The sequence below is a fragment of the Pan paniscus genome, chromosome 5, assembly GCF_029289425.2.
Source record: "Pan paniscus chromosome 5, NHGRI_mPanPan1-v2.0_pri, whole genome shotgun sequence".
NCBI lineage: Eukaryota > Metazoa > Chordata > Mammalia > Primates > Hominidae > Pan > Pan paniscus.
In genome coordinates, this window is record NC_073254.2 from 80,953,884 (window position 1) to 80,974,537 (window position 20,654).

At 35.9% G+C, this 20,654-nt stretch overlaps 1 protein-coding gene across 1 annotated transcript in view; it reads left to right on the forward strand.

Moving 5' to 3' along the window:
* The window catches only part of LOC129398100 (protein eyes shut homolog), a 283,356-nt gene extending 264,277 nt beyond the window's left edge, over positions 1–19,079 (forward strand). The window contains exons 8-9 of the mRNA XM_055114414.2: positions 101–251; positions 13,947–19,079. Coding sequence (XP_054970389.2) covers positions 101–251; positions 13,947–13,973 — 178 coding nt within the window. The 3' untranslated portion in view covers positions 13,974–19,079. The remainder of the gene's footprint in view (positions 1–100; positions 252–13,946) is intronic.
* The last annotated feature ends 1,575 nt before the right edge of the window (positions 19,080–20,654 follow it).

The window sequence follows — 20,654 nt, forward strand, 5'->3', positions numbered from 1 at the left end:
TACTTAAATTATTCTTTTGATAATAGTTTAATTAATTTGTCAGATAAATGTTTATATGACTCATACTAAAACCATTCATTTCTTTCTTAAATGGTTACAGGCAAGAATTGGATCCATGTAAAGCTGAGCTGACTATTTTAGGGAGGAATACACAAATATGCGAATCTATCAATCATGTACTCGGAAAACCCCTGCCAAAATCAGGATCTGTCTTCATTGGTGGATTTCCAGACCTTCATGGGAAAATCCAGGTATTTCTATAGATGTTTTGAAATATTAATTATTGAAAATAATTATTGAAAATCATCATATTGATAAATGAAAAAGAAAAACTTTAGAAATATTTTCTGGCTAGTGGGGCCATCTGCATGGTTTCAAAAAAGTTTTTGAGTGACTCTACTAACATATATATTTTTATCTATCATACCAAAGTATAATAGAAGTTTACTGTTCTCGTTAAAAAATTGCTCCAATGTCAGTCTGTTTTTCCATCTTATGGCTATAGTATGTGTATTACATTTCTCAATACTATTTAGCATGTGTGATTTGTCCACTAAGATAGTGATTTTCACTGGATATTTCAAAGGATTCACTTAATAACACACCAAAAATATAGTTTGAGAAAAGGAATTGGAAGACCATCCCCAGTCTCTGTTTTGTATGAGATTACCAAAATGTGAGAACATTTATTACAGAGTTTTGCCCACATGCCAGCCCACTCTCTAAATTTCTATTTAGATAATTAGCTTATTGTCTTCATTATTAAGCTATATTTAAGGAAAATAGTTTGAAAGCTACCTTAAATGCTATTATTTGGTTCCATTTTATGTTGTTGCAGCAAATTGCTTTAAAAATTGAAGGTTGTTAAGTATACCAGTAGCTTATTACATTTATTAATCTTTTCCCTTATTATATTTACCATTGCATTTTACCTATTTGAACATACTATTTTTATATTATTGGAAATATAAAATGCTATTGTTTCACAGTCCCACAAATAATGCAAATTGATATACATACATCTACATACTGTAAATATCATGACTCCATAGTATACAAGATAAAATAAAACAAAAATAGACATAAAAACAAAATTGACGAGCATATTTGATGTGATACATATGCCTTTAAGGAAATAAGATAATTCTGTATCTGTAAGCATGCAGAGATTTAGATTCAGATTTACTCCATTAGCAGTATGTTTATTGATCATTAAACAGATATTTGTGACTTTTTCTATAACATTAATGTGCTTCATTGACTTTTTCGTAAATGAAACCATTCTAAAAGTTCCATGATAGTAAAAAATATGTTTTGTTTTTTTTTTATACAACAAGGCAAGGACAGTTCCTGTCACATTGTTGGAGCTCAATGAACAGCTTTTAAATAGAGGCCTCAGTTAAAGAAAGGATGAAACATAAATAAAACCTTTCATAATTTACATTTGTCCTCTTATTTCATAACTATATTTTTCCCAAATAAAATATAAATTTTAATATAAAACTAAATTTAATTGAGTATACATTAATTGAGTGTAATTTCTCAACTCAATTAGCTACCCCTGAATATAAATATAGCTGAGCATTTACTTTATTATAAATATAAACATGCAGAAGCAATATGGAAAAATAGAAAAAGATGTCTTCTGACCTCTCTGAAGAAGTAGAGGAGTTGTAATTAGAAATTTGAAGAAAGATCAAGTGTCTTCCTTGTAAATAATATGTAGGCTGTCATTGTAGACAGAGACAATATTACATATACACAGGCTTAGGTAATGGAAAGGTCTGAGGGATGGGGAGGTGGAGTAGACATAATTTATTATTATGGAGACATGGGGTTTGATATGAAGTGAGCAGAAAGAAGACTTGATTTTGGATAGGTGAGTGGGAGCCAGAGAATAATTAATCCTATGTAAAATGCAAAATAGTATATATTTACATATTGCTGCCATATATATATACTATACATTACATACTTCTTAAATGGGGAAGCCATTTAAAAAGTTTGAGTAGGAATTGTCATCATGCTATGTTCTCTCTGATAGCAACCAAAGTGTACAACTGGAGGGGTTAGGACTACATCGTAAGAAATGGCAAAGTCAGGTTTATTCAGAATAATTAAACAAAAAAGGTATTTTGGCAGTAAGGGTGGGAGAATAATTATGAATGCTATTGAACTTAAAAATAATTATTGGCAAAAATATATAGAAAATTTGGAATTTTAATGACCAGGTTGGCTTATGTAACCATAGAATTTATAGTCCCATTCTCAAAATGGGGAATGAATCTAGGATTATTTATAGGGAAAACGGCAGGTTTATCATTGCATTTGAGTTGCTGATATGGTTTGGCTGTGTCCCTACCTAAATCTCACCTTGAGTTGTAATAATCTCCATGTGTCAAGGGTGGGGCCAGGTGGAGATAATTGAATCATGAGGGTAGTTCTGTTCCCCATACTGTTCTCCTGGTAGTGAATAAGTCTCAGGAGATGTGATGGTTTTGTAAATGGGGGCTCCCCTGCACAAGCTCTTGCCTGATGCCATATAAGACGTGACTTTGCTCCACATTTGCCTTCCACTGTGATTGTGAGGCCTCACCAGCTGTGTGGAACTGTGAGTCAATTAAACCTCTTTCCTTTATCAATTACCCAGTCTCAAGTATGTCTTTATTAGCAATGTGAGAACAGACTAATACAGTTGCTTTTGGGCAGAAATGATTTTCAAATATTTAACAACTGGCTTGCCATCACCACTAATCCATCAGTCCTTTGTGTGTGTTCTTGCTGAATATCATTCCTATTAGTGGAATGTTGTGAGGCACAAGTCATTTGAAATACGGGCCTTCGGTTCACAAAAGATCATTAACATATGGTTGTGGGAGTCTGCACAGGAGATGGTGGAAGCCATAATAACTGATTGAATTGATTTTGAGGATTAAAATAAAAGAAGGCTGAGAATTGGGAATCAGCAATCAAGAACTAGGCTAAGAAAGAGGTACATGCCTAATTAGTTAAGGAATAGAGAGGCTGGCCGTAGACAAAGGAAAAAAATGTCACAAGAACCAAAGATGGAAAAAGAAGCATCTGTTGAGCACCAGTGTTACAAAAGTTCACCCACTAGTTTCTGGAGAAAAATGTTAACAAAAATCAAATTGTAATATTCTGAGGAAGAATAAATGAACTGGAAGAAGCAACAGAGTGGTTTTAGGTTATTTTTCTAGAAGCTTGTTAATAAGTCAGAGAGGTTGTTATGTAGGGGAAGACAGAGTTTTGAAATTGCAGAAAGATGATGATAATAATTGACTATATTTTGAAAGACTTTTTCTCCTAAAACCTTGTCTGAAACATTGGCCTTTACTAAAGGATTATCTCACTAAAAAACTCGACATTCATCCTGTGATGTAAGGGAACTGGACATTTGTTATAATCAAATTTGGAGGAACATTCATTATTGGGACCAATAAAGTTACCTTGAAATTAAAAAGGCAGCCAGCTAAGCAGGTTTTCCCTCCTTGTTAAATATGCTGTAGTTGAAAGATTTTATGTCAGCCCCTCATTGATTTTTTATTTTTTTTATACTGTTACAGTGTCACAGTAACTATGTGTGTATGTGTGTGTGCTAGAATATGTATGTGAGACATACACTTATATTGCTATATACCAGATGACTGATACAAACTGTAAAATGTATCTAGATGATAATTCTTAAAGAGAACTCGTATGATGAATCAGAAAAAGAAAGATAGGAAATTCAGCCTTCTGAATGTGTTTCTGGGCAATGCAACTCCTCTGAATATCTAAGTATCATGCAGGCTCTATCTAATCATTGTGTTCTGATTAAAAGCTGTTTAAGCACAGTAGGCTGTTAGTGCTCACAAAATTAAAAACAACAGGTTTGTAATATAAAACACTAAGGAAAAGAACTATAGTTGATTCCTCGAGCCAAAAAGTGTTAAGTTACATTTATGCTCTCACCCCTAAGTTTCCAATAATGTCTTTCTGAACTGGCCAGAGCCCCTCCACATGATAAGAGTCCCTAATCCAATGTGTATGTGCTGACAGGTTGTTTAATGCTTCCTTTAACAAAATCACCCAGAGCTCAGTATGTGAGAAGAGAATGAAACAGACACTTTCAATTTTGTGCCTGGGGTGTGAAAAACTCTGCTTCCCCTGATGACCATAAATGATGATAACTTTCAAGGTCTGAGAGTAAATGCCTTCTCTCTGGTGGTAGAAAAACACTTTCCTTGGTAGTGCTTTAATTGCTTACACTTTTCAGTGCATGGACTCTTGCTTTCGGGTCCAAGTTAGTTAAGGACACCAAATCTTAATTCCTAGTAAATGCAGATGTTACCAGCTATTCTCTTTGCTAAGTATGAGAGGAAATAAAATAATTATGGAAAGAAATAAATATTGTTAATCAATTAGATTTGTTTTTTATATATGCAGAAGTTGATATTATAAGTTCTAGAAAGATGCTACCTTTTTTTCAGATGCAAGTAAGTCACTAGGATTGAAAACACATGTGTGATTGCATGTACTATTATATTTGACTGGAATTTTTGAAGAATTAGTGACCGACTCCAAAAATCTAAACATTATCTTAATTTTCAAATTAGTTTATAATTTCAACACAGTAAAGAAGTTTAATAATTTAATTTTTTTTAATTTCTAGTGAATCCATTTGGAAATAGGGACACTGGTAAAGCAAATAAGTGTTATGCACTTCATGTATGTTCAAGACATTGACTTACAAAGTCAATAATTAGTTTGCTCCATTCACTTTTATAAAAAGGCCTGTCAATCATTAGCCATCAAAATCCTTTAGCCAAAATAAATTACTATTAAATGTCTAAAACATAAAAACAGGATTCTCTTTCAGGACTTGTGAGAGATTCCTGAAGAACAAATGAAGAAAGAAACCACTTCAGTTATCTGTAGAAAATTTGGGTTGCTTATATTACTTGTCCCAGCTTATCAAGTTAGAGACATTATATGTATCTAATGGCACCTCACTAAATGTGTTTATGATATTCTGTAAAAGAATGCGTGTCAACCTTTTTCAGCTCTTCAAAGACACTTGTCTAATGGACACAAAATAATTAGAAAAAATTAAAACACACCATTGAAGAAATCAAGAAAGGTAACAACATTCAACACTTTTGGGTTTTGTAAATTATAGGGATAAAAGTTAATCATTACCCTGTCCTCATTTTCTGTCCAGCAATGTGTAAAAAGAGAATCACTGCACAACAAATATAAGTCTCTTAAATAGCCATTTATAGGGGTCCACTTACTGGTGAAAATAAACCCAAACCTCTGATAAACATAAGCAAAGTAATAGAGACATCAAGGTTTCACTGCCATGTTTTATGACCCATTGCTCCTTCTAGGAGTTATGTGGTAAATGATTCATTCATTCACCCATCTGCTTATTCCGCTGGACTACCATTTGGACTTGGGCATCTGTTGTCTATTCTGCTGAGGGCACTGAATCACAAGTCAAGACATTATCAGATGCAGACTCATCCAATAAGAATTATTTCCCATTCCTTGCACGTATAAGAATCACTCTCAATTTACAATTTATTCCTAAATGAGGACCCACCTTATTTTTTGTTTGTTTGTTTGTTTTGAGACAGGTTCTCACTTTTGTCACCCAGGCTGAAGTGCACTGGTGCAATCTCGGCTCACTGCAGCCTCGACCTCCTGGGCTCAAACAATCTTCCCACCTCAGCCCCGCTAGTAGCTGGGACTACAGGCATGTACCACCATACCCTGCTATTTGAATTTAATTTAATTTTTATTTTTTGTAGATATGGGGTTTCTTTATGTTTCCCAGGCTTGTCTCAAACTCCTGAGCTCAAGTGATCCATCTACCTCAGCCTCCCAAATAGCTAGGATTACAAGCATGAGCCACTGTGCCCAGGCAGGCCTTGCCTTTCTTAGTGAGACAACAATACACCATGGATTGGACTCCACTCCCTGGAGCAGCAGAAACTGGCTCCTACCCAACAGAAGGAAACCTCTTTTCCCACCACTCCACTTTTTCCCACCCACCACTCTTCCCATTTTTTACTGTGATGCATCTTTTTTTCAGCTCTGCATCTATGTATTCCTGCCCTTATAAAACTCTTGAGTGCCAATAGTCCGGAAGGGCCTGTCCCTGGATCTGTCTCCACTCAAGATTCTCTCTTAATCTGTGTGTTTTCAACATCCTTCAGACCTCTGTTTGATCTCTCCATTTGTGTGTGCTTCTAGTTTGAAACGGTCTCCATTCATTTAATCATAGTTTCTTCTATTCAAGCACTCTCTGGTTTAGATGTACCACTGTATTTATATCATCCTAATTATTTAATCTAATTAGAAAATGCAGAAATAAACTGTACACTTGCACATGTAAACCTATGAAGATGTGAGAGGGAGATGTCAAGCATCAGCCTCAGACTTCTGGATTAAGCAACTAAATGGAGGTGAGGGTCATCATTAAGATGGGGAAGATTGAGAAGAAAATATTTAGGGGAGAATAACAAGATAATTAGTTTGGACACTTTTAAGTTTGAGGTGTTTCTGAGGCTTGTAGGGAAGGTTACCAAGTTAACACTTACATTCATGATTCAGGAAGTTCTCAGGCTATAGTATTTAAATACGTGAGGCCAGATGACATAACCTCAGGAGAGAGTGAAGAGAATGAGATAGGAAGGTCCAGAACAAAGTCCTGAGGAAATCTGACATTTAATAAGAAAGTAATTCAATATCAGGCAGAAAAACAGGCAGAGGGGCAAGGGCACAGCCGAGAAAATGTATTATCATTAAAGCCAAAAGAACAAAGTTTTGAGAAGGAGGGGCTGTTCAATCTTGCTGCAGTGAAGTCTAGCAAGAATAAGGGCTAAAACTGAAACCAAAAATGAAAAAACAAAATAGAATAAGGGCTGAAAGACATCCACTGGATTCTTTGATATGGATATTATTAATACACTTATAAAAGAAATGACCACCTCTATTAAAGCCCATGATGATGAGTAAAGGAACACCATCTGTATTATTTTAAGAACTAATGCTTTGCCCTGACAAAAGGGGGATATTTTAGATGAATTTGCTTACTTAACTGATAAGTATGTAAATTGCAACTGCAGGGAAAAGTTTAATACATATATAGTTTTTCTAAATCTGCATTAAAAAAGCCATCTGGCATCACTTAAAAAGTTGAAGATGTACATATCCAATACACCAAAATTTTCCTGTTTAGGTGAAATTCTTTGATGTATATATAAGGAGACATGGTGCTGGAATGTTCATAACAAAAGTCTTTATAATATAAAAAGTAAAAACAACAATAACGTCCACTTACAGTAGTATGTATACTGTATATACCAAAAAACATATGCAGTAGTGAAAATCAGTGATTCTCACCTGTACACATCAACATGAATACATCTCAAAAAAATAACATGGAAGAGAAAAAAAGAAAGTCATAAACAAATATCCCCATTATATAAATTTCCCAAATAGGAGAACTTAAACAATATGTAATCTCTGATATATTTTTGTGTGTATGTGTGTGTGTGCATATATATGTTTGGTAGATGATAAAGAAATAAAGGACTAGAAAACTTAGAAATCAGTACAGGGATAACCACGTAAGAACAGAGAAGAGATCAAAGAGTAGTTTTTAAGGCTCAAAGCAGGTATCACCATTGCTCATAATGCCTTATACTAACTAGGTAGAGTTAGTATAAAGAACGTTAGTATAAAGAACGTTAGTATAAAGAAAGTTAGTAAAAAGAACATGCATGTTCATTTTATCACTAGTCTTTAAAGTACTCATATCCTCATATCCATTATATATTGGTATGCATATACACCTGTGGGTATTATACATGTAATATCTGTGTTGTAATCTTTTTTTTTTTTTTTTTTTTTTTTCTGAGATGGAGTCTTGCTCTGTTACCCAGGCTGGAGTGCAGTGGCACGATTTCTCGGCTCACTGCAACCTCCGCCTCCCGGGTTCAAGCAATTCTCCTGCCTCAGCCTCCTGAGTGGCTGGGATTACAGGCACCCACCACCACTCCTGGCTGATTTTTGTATTTTTAGTAGAGACGGGTTTCGCCATATTTGCAAGGCTCGTCTCGAACTCCTGACTTCATGATCCACCTGCCTTGGACTCCCAAAGTGCTGGGATTATAGGCGTGAGCCACCCTGCTCGGCCATAATCTTTATTTTTTAAAGTGCCTGTATTATAACAATCAGTGCTAAAATTATTTGGTGTATAGCAATTTAATTTTACCAGATTAATACCAATAATTACATTAAGTTAAATAGTCTAACTTCAATTTTATGACTTTGTGGACTTGTTTCTATTTAGCTTGTCAAATTGTTTTGGTTTTTTAATTTTGTGAGGCAATAAATATGAGGAAATTGTATCTAAGTTTATATTTCACATAAAGTGTATAAAATAGTAATATTTTACTAAAATTAGTAGTAAGGGAATACTGAAGATTTCTGAAACTTATTTTTCTGTGAAAAATGTCCGTACATCACTCAGCTTTGAGCAATATCAGTACTGAGTTTGAAAAGTGATGAAGCTATAAATGAAAAGAAACCAGATAGAGGGCCAAGTAGTTTCCTACAGCTATTATACATGAGGTGATTATTGAAATCCCCAACACAAATTAACACATTTACATTTGTTTGTACAAGTTGTTGTTTCAAGCATACAGTTATTAAGCATGCTTCATAGCCTTTTGGTACTCAAGCCAAAATCTTTACCCTCAGAGAGAATGATGTCTATAATGTAATGCTCTGTAACTCTGCCTGGAATAAAAAAAAAAAATTGAAGTTGCAAATCAGCAAATATTGCTACATGGGGGAAAATCTATATTTTAATAAATTTATATTCTTTTCCCAGACACAATTTGAGTTGATAGAAAAAATACCAGGCTTGAAACAAGGACACCTGATTTTTAGTCATGCCTCTGCCAAAAAATAATGTTTTGTGACATTGTTAACCATTACTTGAAATCTCTTTCCCCTAAGCTACTCTTCCATAAATGATGAAGTTGGACTATGTTATTTTTTTAAGTTCATTCCAGTTCACGATGATTCTATGCATATATATGTAGGCATATGTACATATATATGTCACATACCATTTCCTCAGCATATAAATTGCACAGACATTCTTTGTATTAAGATATTATCTCAGTCACAAATTCTATTGTGTTCCGCTCACCTAAGATCACCTCACTTTCATGTGATATCCCTGAGGACACTTCTTGAGAGACTCCCATCTGGTGTTCCTTCTGTTCTGCTTAAATTTTCATTTAATTCTAAAAGATCTCAAAGGCTTTTCATTTTAAAACTAACAAAAACAAATCAACAAAACCATATAATAACACATCTCAGGTCTATAGTTTAAACTACGAAATAAATTTACAGAAGAAAATAGAGACAAATGAATATATATTCACTTTTTTCTATATTAATAGATTTATCAAATCAAAGTCCATCAATATTCCCTTGCAAGTGGTTAGGGAAAAATGGGTAAAGTAAAACAAGAAGTAATCTGGTTTATATTAGTTAGGGAATTCTAGTAATATAGATCACAATTTAAAAACCCTGTTTAATTTTGCAGTGTGGTCTATGTAACTCAACAGCAAGTAAAATAAAATCAATTTTTGGCTTAAGTGCTTTGGGGCTATTAATTTGGGAGATAGTTTTCTAGTGAAATTTAAGGACTTAAGGGTAATTTAGCTAAAGGCTATAGAACAGAAACCCCAGGTGAATGATCTTACATAAGAAAATCATAATGTAAAATTTAAGGAGGGTGAGAACTGAAAAAAATATGTGAAGCATGAATTTAGAGAATTTTCAGCATAATCCATAAAGATAAAAATAAAGTACTTTGTAAAGTCAATTGTAAAATATTACATTGCTTTATCAGTAACTACACTGCTCCTTCGAAGACAGAAACTGAACAGTATCTAGTTACAGGGCATGATATGACAAAACTAGCTTTCTGATAATTAAAAACCAATCCTCTTAGTGCTAAGACTTTGTCAACTTAAGGTTTTTGAGATATACTCCATTTTCTCCATGACATGCAATAGTGCTTTCTTATGAAGCCAGTAATATCACTACAAGTGCTAATTCAAAAGGGCCAGTAGAGATGTGGGATTAAGAATTGTAGGTCTGGAGTTGGATTCCTAGCTCCCTCAATTCATTGCCATGGTGCCTTGGACAAGCCATTTATGCTTGCTTGGGCTTTTTCTTTACCTGCAAAATAGAGACTCTACCTTCTTAAGGTTTAAGGAAGAATGATTAAGATATTGCACATTAAACACTTAATAACTGTTATCCTTTACTATTATTTTAAGTTTCCCCCCAGCATTGATATTTCATTCTACTCTGTGCTAATCAAACATAAAACAATAGTTTTGAAGTTATTTCTAGTCCTATATACTCCATTCTGGAAATGAAAGTTTAGAAATTGACTGTGATGCATAAATAGAAGCTCATGTTATGAAGCATTTGATCCTAGTTCATATGCTAATATTAATAATTTTTTAAATATTTAGTTTAAAAATAATTATCATTTTGGTTTTCTAAAATACTCGCCATGTTTTATTTTTATATTACTTAGAAAAACAGATTAATGAATATTCAGCCTGCTGGTATTTAAGACAGTGTAACTTGTCTACCCTTCTAGAATAAGAAAACAAAAATTATTTTCATACTTCCATGAAATCTTGTTCTTCACTGTCACTGATGTTGTCTGTTAACCGTTCCTCAGGCTTTGACACTATATCCATTAATCTTTATTATTAAAGGGAGGAAACACATCATGCATACAACATTAAAGGACATTCATGCACTCATTCAACAAGTAAGCAAGCATTCTGGAGCATGTAGCTTTTTTTGTTTGTTTGTTTGTTTGGCTAGGGTCAGCTGTAAGTTCATTACAAATATTAGCTCATTTAATCCTTACAACAACCCAGTAGATGCGTACTTACCCATATTTTACAGCTGAGGAAACTGAAGCACAGCAATAACAAGTAATTTGTTCAAGCTTATACAACTAGGCAGTGATGGTATGAGGATTTGAACCCAGTCAGCATAGCTCCAGGATCTACTTTATTGTAAATCTCGCTTGCTTTGCTTATTAGACCACAATGGAGAGATCGGGTCTGATGTTTCAGCCATGTAAGATCATTTTGGAAGATCATTTGTTCATTAAAAAAAAAATCAAAAACACAATTTTACAAAATGCCTTTATAAAATTATTGTCCTTCTAATAGTAGTTAATAGTTATTAAGCACATTCCCTTTGGTAAATACTCTTATAATTACTTCACATTTACTATCCCAATGTTTTAAGTAACTCTTTGCAGTAAGTAATATTAGTATCTCCATTTCACAGATAAGGGAATTGAGGCACAGAGAGGCTGAATGGCCTGACTTTAGTTACACAGTCATTGAATACAAGGGCCAAAATTCAAACCCACACTTTTAAAACCTACGCTATACTGTCTCACTACAAATAACAAAGTCAAACACCTTTTACCCAAACCATTGTTTTGGGTCTACTTTGAGTGACTTTTAATGCAATGTCTGTTTTAAACAAAGTTTTAAAAACATTTAGTATTGTAACAAATTTAAAAATCCTAATATGTTTCTTTGGATTCACTATCTATGGACGCTCCTTTTGAATCAGTTCATATTCTGAAAAAGATCTTAATTCATTAGTATGCTTTTTTTCAATGAGATAAGAGCCGACAAAAATAAATGAGAAATTCATTCATTTATTAATCCAACAAATGTATCTATCTATCTATCTATCTATCTATCTATCTATCTATCTATCTATCTATTCATCCAGCTAGAGAGTATCCACTATGTGCCAGGGATTATTCTGTGTTGGGGATTCACTGGTGAATAATCTCCATCTTCCTGGATCTTATGCATTAATGAAAATATTCACAAAGCCTTTCTCTGCCTTCTCAGGGTCAGTGTTTTAAGGTGAGGTAGTGGTGTAGTCAAGGATATCAGCCAGGTTTCTGTTCTGGGCTGATGATGTAGCTGAGGAAACCTATCCTGAGATAGAAAATATAGGAAAGGAAGCAAGTCAGTGAGAAAAGATGATAAATTCACTTTTAAAAAAATAAATTTTATTATGTATATTGGAGGCTTGTTGTAAGCCTCAAATGATGAATCTACTTTTGTACCAATTAGTCTAAAGTGCCTGTGGGAAAATCAGGTTGAGATTTCCCTGAGACAATGACTTCATCCCAGAGGCGATGTCTGATAGGTTAGCTGTAGGGGAAGCAATGAAAGGGAATGCGATTATCCTAGAGAGAGTGCAGAATTCTAAAGCCACCTCTCAGAAAACAAAATAGCTCAGGCCCCTCACATACCTTGTAGAAATTGTTGGAATTCTCAATATGCGTGGAGCAGGGAAGTTTCTAAGATATTATGTCACCGACTTATTTCAGATTCTTCAGCCTCCTTTTATTCCAGTTTGCTAACACTAATTTTTCCCCAGTCCTTCATTTGCCTGGGTATTTATCCTCAGGGTTGTAATTCCATGTGGTTGTCCCCAGACCCCATTTTGTCTGTATCTTTGGTGTGAGTTCTTGTCTCTACCTAGAAGACCATCTCTAATTGCCCCCAGGAAGCTCCTGTTGTCCTGTCCTCCAATTCCTCAAGGAAGGTTTCCCTGACAATGAAGTCTGAGTTAACTTCCCCTAAACAGGATTCCACAGAAACCTGTAGATTTGTGTCTATTCTAGCAAATATTATCTTATTTTTACTGCAATCATCACTTTGTCTTCTGTCCTCTTCCACTATGGTACATACTCTTTGAAATGATAGATCTTTCTTATTTTGCTTTGTAATCTCCATGGTTTATATCTGCCTCTAGAAGGACTCACAAATTTTTATTGAATAGCAGGATATTGAATATAATTTTATTTTTGGTTTGTATTAATTTCAATGGAATAAAATTTAGTCTGCATTAGGCTCACTGGTAAAAATGAAAGAAAACACAATTGTTGACAAAAGGATACTCTTGCATTGATTTGGTATCATTTCTATTGTTTGAGATTGTGTATTACAGAGCCTTATACAGAATGTATCATTTTTTAAACTTTCAAATATATCTTTGCTTTTGTCTGTCTCCTTTCCTTTGTCCTTCTCTAAAAAACCTATTAATACAAAGTGGAGAAAATAATCTATAATAATCAAACCTCTTCTTTACTCCTCATTCTTACTATCATTGGCCAGAATTCCCTCTTTTTGCAAACTGTCTTGAGTCAATTTGGCTCTTCAGCTGTCTTCAGGTTTTTTGTAAGCACCTGAAGACTCTGGTAGGTAGATAGTATCTGCCATATCTCCTACCCCACACCCTCACCTGCATGTGGTATATTACAAAGAAAGCAAGCCTAGGTTAAACTCTGTCCAACATGCAAACATATATTAGCCGAGAGGCATAAATAGTTATTACCACCCTTTCATTTAGTCTGGAAAAATCTCACACTATCCTTAAGCTCTTTAACTCATGTTTTCAATGAAGAGTTAATTTTGAGGCTAACATATGACATTCTGATGGCAGCAATAGCAAATCAGCATTGCGATATAGTCAAGTGACAGCTTCTGTAAAGTGGATGAAAAAAATGACAAATGAGGCTGCATACCAAAAGTCATTCTTTGCTTGCCATACATATTCTTATACTTAATTGGAAAATCTTTCTAAATGACCACAGGATTGGAAAATACTTATTCATATACTAATTAACAAAATATATTTTGTATTTTCATAAGGACATCTGAAGTATTAAGTAACCAATTTTTAAGTGTTACTTTCTGACTAAGATATTTATTTATTGCTTTGTAATGAACTAACTCCAAAACCTTAGTACTTAAAAATAACAGATATAACTTATTTCCTCACAGTTCTGCAATTTTGCTAAGAGTCAGTGAAGAGAACTCTTTTTTGCTCCACTTGGAATCTTTTAGGAATGAAATGTCCAAAATGACCTTTTCATTTACGTGTCTCAGCAAAGACAGTTGGAAAAGAAGACTGACTAGACTGCCGGCTCTCTCCCTCTCCCTGTCTCTGTCTCTCTCATTCTCTCCATAGTACCTTTCTGTATGCTTAGCTGGGACTACTTTACCGTTTGGCAGCTTCAGGGTACTAGATTTCTCCCAAACATAAAAGCATAAGCTAAGATGGGAGACAAGCAGCAGCTCTTGTATGCCACTCTCACGTAGAGGAAACAAAAGGGCCAGTGAACACTGGCCCTGTAAGGCTGATCATCTGAGAAACTAGTTGGGATCAATTAAAGCAGAAGGGGAACACAAGAAGCAGAGAAGAGCAAAGCTGGGCACCCGCCTATCTGGCCTCAGCATGGAGCTAGGAAAACCTCTCCAACATGGGAAAGGGTGAATAAGTGAGAGTGCCCAGGGGCATTCATGCTCTCCACAGGGATCTGTGCAAGACTGGGATAGAGAAAATCCCCCAGCTCCCCTGCACCCACCCCACACCCACCGGCCTTCTGCACTGAAGCAGAGAACCACTTGGATGTTATGCAGAGGTAATTCTCAAGTCCAGAAGGACTTCTACAAGCCTTGGGCCACAAAGCCTGCCAGCACTGGTGCCATAGACCCAATAGAGGCCATAGTTGTGGTGCCTCGTATTAGATTGCTCCAACCCCCAGGCCCTAACCCCCACACCACTCATCCCCCACCCCCCACACCTCCACCCTCCCATACCCCCCGCCAACCCTACCAAAGGGAATTTGGCACCAGCTTTCAGCCCAGTGGTCTCCCTTCACCCTGAACTGGGCCAGCCACTTTACCTGCCCCGCCACTAGTAGCCAGGTAGGCAATGCTTGCTAGAGTTTCCAGCAAAGTGGTCCTGCTTCTGTGTGAACTCAACTGGAGAGTGCAGCTAGAAGCACCTGGAAGGGCAGGCATCCCCACACACCCCAGCTGCTGATAGCCAGGCAGGTAATGCCTATTAGCTCTTCTGACCCTGTGGTCCTGCTTCTGTAAAACTCAGCTGGAGAGCACGGCTTCTATTGTCCCAGGAAACATGGAAAGCAGGGTGCATGACCCACCCACCTCCACCGATAGCCAGGTGGGAAAAGCCTACTAGAGCTTCTGGTCCAACGGTCCTGCTTCTATGGGAACTTAGCTGGCAGGCATAGACTTCTTTTGTCCCTGGAGGAACCCAGATGCTCTACCCACCCCTCCTGCTGATAGCCAGGTGAGCCATACCTGCTAGAGCTTCTGGCTCAGCCATCCTACTTCTTCCTGAATTTGCCAAGGGACACAGCTTCCTGTTGCCCTGGAAACACCCAGATGGCAGGGCAGGCAACTCCACCCACACCAACCTCTCCTTGCTAGACAGGCTACACCCACTAGAGCTTCCAACCCAGTGGTCCCAATTCCACCTAAACTCCGCATGCAGGCACAATCCTCTGTTTCACATGAAGCACACAGACAGCAGTTTAGGGCCAACCTGACAATACAGCTTGTCTGCCAACAGCAGCCCCTGCCTGAAGGATCCTTGTGGGCCAGAACAAAAGACATGTGGCCATGGAGACAGTAATCAGAGAGGGCTCCTCCAAGACCCAGGAGTGGACTAGAAGTGAAGCCATTCAACCAAGCACACCTATACCATAATCAACCCCTCAAAGAAGAAAACAACAACAACAATAAAATCCATCCAAGGGACAGCAACTTCAAAGATTGAAAGAACATAATCCACCCAAATAAGGAAAAAACAGCACAATAACTCTGGAAACTCAAAAAGCCAGAGTGTCTTCTTACCTCCAAACAACCACAATAGCTCCCTAGCAATGGTTCTCAACCAAGCTAAAATGGCTGAAATGTCAGAAACATAATTAAGAATATGGATAGGAATAAAGATTATCAACATACAGGAGAGAGTCAAAACCCAACCAAATCTAAGGATTACAATAAAACAATACAGGAGCTGGTAGACAAAATGGCCATTATAAGAAAGAGCCAAATGATTTTATGGAGAAGAAAAACACACTAGAAAAATTTCATAATGCAATCACAAGTATTAACAGCAGAATTGACCAAACTTTAACAGCAGAATTGACCAAACTGAGGAAACAATCTCAGAGTTTAAATACTGGCTCTCCAAAATAAATTAGTCAGACAAAAATAAAGGAAAAACAATAAAGAATGACCAAAATCTCTGACAAATATGGGATTATGTAAAGAGACCAAATCTGTAACTCATTTGTGTCCCTGCAAAAGAGGGTTAAAAGCTAAGCAACTTGGAAATCACATTTCAGGATATTATCCATGAAAATTTCCCCAACGTTACTAGAGAGGTCAACATTCAAATCAAAATGCAGAGAAACCCTGCAAAATACTACACCATCCCCAAGAAGACCACCCCCAAGACACAGAGTCATCAGACTCTCCAATGTGGAGATGAAAGAAAAAATGTTAAAGGCAGCTAGAGAGTAGGGGCAGGTTACCCACAGAGGATACCCTGTCAGGCTAACAGCAGACTTGTCAGCAGAAACCCTACAAATCAGAAGAGATTGGGGGCATATATTCAGCATTCTTAAAGAAAATAATTTTCATCCAAGGATTTCATATTCAGCCAAAGTAAGCTTCGTAAGCAAAGGAGAAATAAGACCCTTTTCAGCCAATCAAATGCTGAGAGAATTTTTTATCACCAGACCTACCTTACAAAAAGTCCTGAAGGGAGGGCTAAATATGGAAAGGAAAGACCATTCCTGGCCACTACAAAAAAAAAAAATACAAAACACAAGTATACAGACCAATGATGCTATAAAGCAGCCACACAAACAAGTCTGCATAATAACCAGCTAACAACATGATGACAAGATCAAATCTGCACATGTCAATACATGTTCACTTGAAAGTGAACAGTCTAAATGCTTCAATTAAAAGGCACAGAGTGGAAGGTTAGATAAAGAAGCAAAACCCAATGTTATTCTGTCTTCAGGAGACCAATCTCACATGCAGTGACACCCATAGGCTCAAATAAAAGGGATGGAGAAAAACCTACCATGCAAATGGAAAACAAAAAGGAAAGGGGTGCTCTTTTAATTTTAGACAACACAGATTTTAAACCAACAAGGATTTAAAAAAAAGACAAAGAAGTGCATTTACATAATGGTAAAGGTCTAATTCAACTAGAAGACCTAACTGTCCTAAAAAAATATGCACCCAACACCGGAGCATTCAGATTCATAGATCAAGCTCTTAGAGACCTAAAAAGAGACTTAGATGACCACACAATAATAGTGGAAGACTTGAACACCCCATTGACAGTATTAGACAGATCATCAAGGCAGAAAATTAACAAAGATATTTGGGATCTCAATTCAACTTGACCAAATAGACCTAATAAACATACTATAGAACTCTCCTCCCAATACCAACAGAATATGCCTTCTTCTGATCCGCACATGCCACATACTCTAAAATTACCCACACAATCAGGCATAAAACAATTCTCAATTAATTTCTAAAAACCCAAAATTGTTCCAACCATGCTCTCAGAATATGGCACAATAAAAATAGAAACCAATGCAAAAAAAAAAATCATAAAATTACATAGAAATCAAACAACCTGCTCCTGAATGACTTCTGGGTAAACAAAAAAATAAGTCAGAAATTAAGAAATTCTTTGAAACTAATGGAAAAACAATACAACATTCCAGAATCTCTGGGATATAGCCAAAGCAGTGTTCCAAGGGAAACTTATAGCACTAAACACTTACATCAAAAAGTTAGGAAGATCTCAAATAAACAACCTAACATCACAATTAGAGGAACTAGAAAAACAAAAGCAAACCAACCCCAAGGCTAGCAGAAGACAAGAAATAACCCAAATCATAGCTAAATTGAAGGAAAGTAAGATTCAAAAAACCATAAAGGATCAATGAATTTAGGAGCTTGCTCTTTGAAAGAATTAATATGATAGATAGACTGCTAGCTAGACTAATGAAGAAAAACAGAAGATCCAAATAAACGCAATCAGAAATGACAAAGGGGACATTGCCACTGAACCCACAGAAATACAAAAAACTGTCAGAGACTATTATGAACACCTCTATGCATGCGAGCTAGACAACATAGTAGAAATGGAAAAATTCCTGGAAACATACAACCATACAAGATTGAACCGAGAAGAGATTGAATCCCTGAACAGACCAATAACAAGTTCCAAAATTGAATCATTAATAAAAACCCTACAAACTAGAAATAACCCAGGACCAGATGAATTTACAGCCAAATTCTACCAGATGTATAAGGAAGAGCTGGTACTATTAATACTGAAACTATTCTGAAAAAATGAGGAGGGGGGATTTCTCCCTAACTCATTCTGTGAGGCCAAAATCATCTTGATGCCAAAACCTGGAAGAGACACAACATAAAAATAAAACTTTGGCCAATATCCTTGAAGAACATAGATGCAAAAATTCTAAACAAAACACTAGCAAACCAAATTCAGCAGCACATCAAAAAGCTAATCCACCATGATCAAGTAGGCTCTGTCCCTGGAATGCAAGGTTGGTTTAGCATACACAAATCAATAAATGTGATTCACCACATAAACAGAATTAAAAATAACCACATGGACATCACAATAGATAATGAAAAGGCTTTCAATAAAATCCACATCCCTTCATGTTAAAAACCCTCAACAAACTAGGCATTTGAAGGACAATACTTCAAAATAATAAGAGCCATCTATGACAAATACATAGTCAGTATCATACTGAATGGGCTAAAGCTGGAAATAATCCCCTTAAAAACTGGCACAAGACAAGGATGCCCTCTCTCACCACTCCTATTCAGTAGTACTGGAATTCCTAGCCAAAGCAATTATGCAAGAGAAAGAAATAAAACACATCCAAATAGGAAGAAAGGAAGTCAAACTATCCCTGTTTGCAGACAATATGATTCTATACCAAGAAAACTCCATAGTCTCTGCCCCAAAGCTCCATGACCTTATAAACAACTTTGGCAAAGTTTTAGGATATAAAATCAATGTACAAAAATCAGTAGCAGTCCTATACAACAACAATATCCAAGGTGAAATCCAAATCAAGAATGCAATCCCATTCACAATAGCCACAAAAAGAATAAAATACCTAGGAATACAGCTCTACAATAGAGCTTTAGGGCAAAGACTATGGGATTTTCTTGGTATAGAATCCTATTGTCTGCAAACAGGGATATTGTGGCTATTTTATTGGTGTCTGTTTTGATCAATGTTCTGTAATTTTCACTGTAGAGGTGAAAGACTTCTAAAGGAGAATTACAAATCATTGCTCAAAGAAACCAAGGATGACAGAAACAAATGAAAACACATTCCATGCTTATAGATGGGAAGAATCAATATTGTGAAAGTGGTCATACTGCCTAAAGTAATTCACAGATTAAATGCTATTCCCATTCAACTACCAGTGACATTCTTCAAAGAATTAGAAAAAACTTTTAAAATTCATGTGGAACCAAAAAAGAGCCTGAATAGCCAAGGCAATGCTAAGCCAAAGACCAAAGCTGAAGTGATCACATTACCAGACTATACTACAAGGCTACAATAACCAAAACAAGATGGCAGTGGTATAAAAATAGACACATAGAACAATGGAACAAAATCGAGAGCCCAGAAATAATGCTGTACACCTATAACTATCTGATTGACAAAACTGACATAAACAAGTAATAGGGAAAGGACTCCCTATTTGATAAATTGGTGCTGGAATAACTATTTGACAAATGGTTCTGGAATAGCCATATGCAGAAGATTGGAACTAGACCCTTTCCTTATACCATATACAAAAATTAACTCAAGGTGGTTAAAAGACTTAAGTGTAACCCTCAAACTATAAAATCCCTGGAAGATAACCTAGGAAATACCATTCTCAACATAGGACCTGGTAAGGATTACATGATGCAGACACTAAGAGCAATTGCATCAAAAACAAAAGCTGACAAATGGGACCTAATTAAGCTAAAGAGCTCCTGCACAGCAAAGGAAATATCAACTAAGTAAACCAACAAACTACAGAATGAGGGAAAATATTTGAAAACTATGCATACAGCAAAGGTCTAGTATCCAGAATCTATAAGAAATTTGAAGAAATTTACAAGCAAAAACAACCCCATTTAAAAATGGGCAAAGGACATGAACAGACAGTTTTCAAAAGAAGACACACATGTGGGCAACAAACATATGAAAAATGCTCAAAATCACTAATCATTAGAGAAATGCAAATCAAAACCACAATGAGATGCAGTCTCACACCATCAGAATGGCTATTATTAAAAAGTCAAAAAATAACATGCTGGCAAGGCTACAGAGAAAAGAGAATACTCCTATACTGCTGGTGACAATGCAAATTAGTTGGCAATTTCTCAATGAACTTAAAAAAATTACCATTCAACAAGCAATCCCATTATTGGATTCCTAGAAGAATATAAATCATTCTAACCTAAAGACACATGCACATATGTTTATCGCAGCACTATTCACAAAGAGCAAGGCAAAGACATGGAATCAAAGTAAGTGCCTGTCAATGGTAGACTGGATTAAAAATATGTGGTACATATACACCACGAAAGAAGTCATAA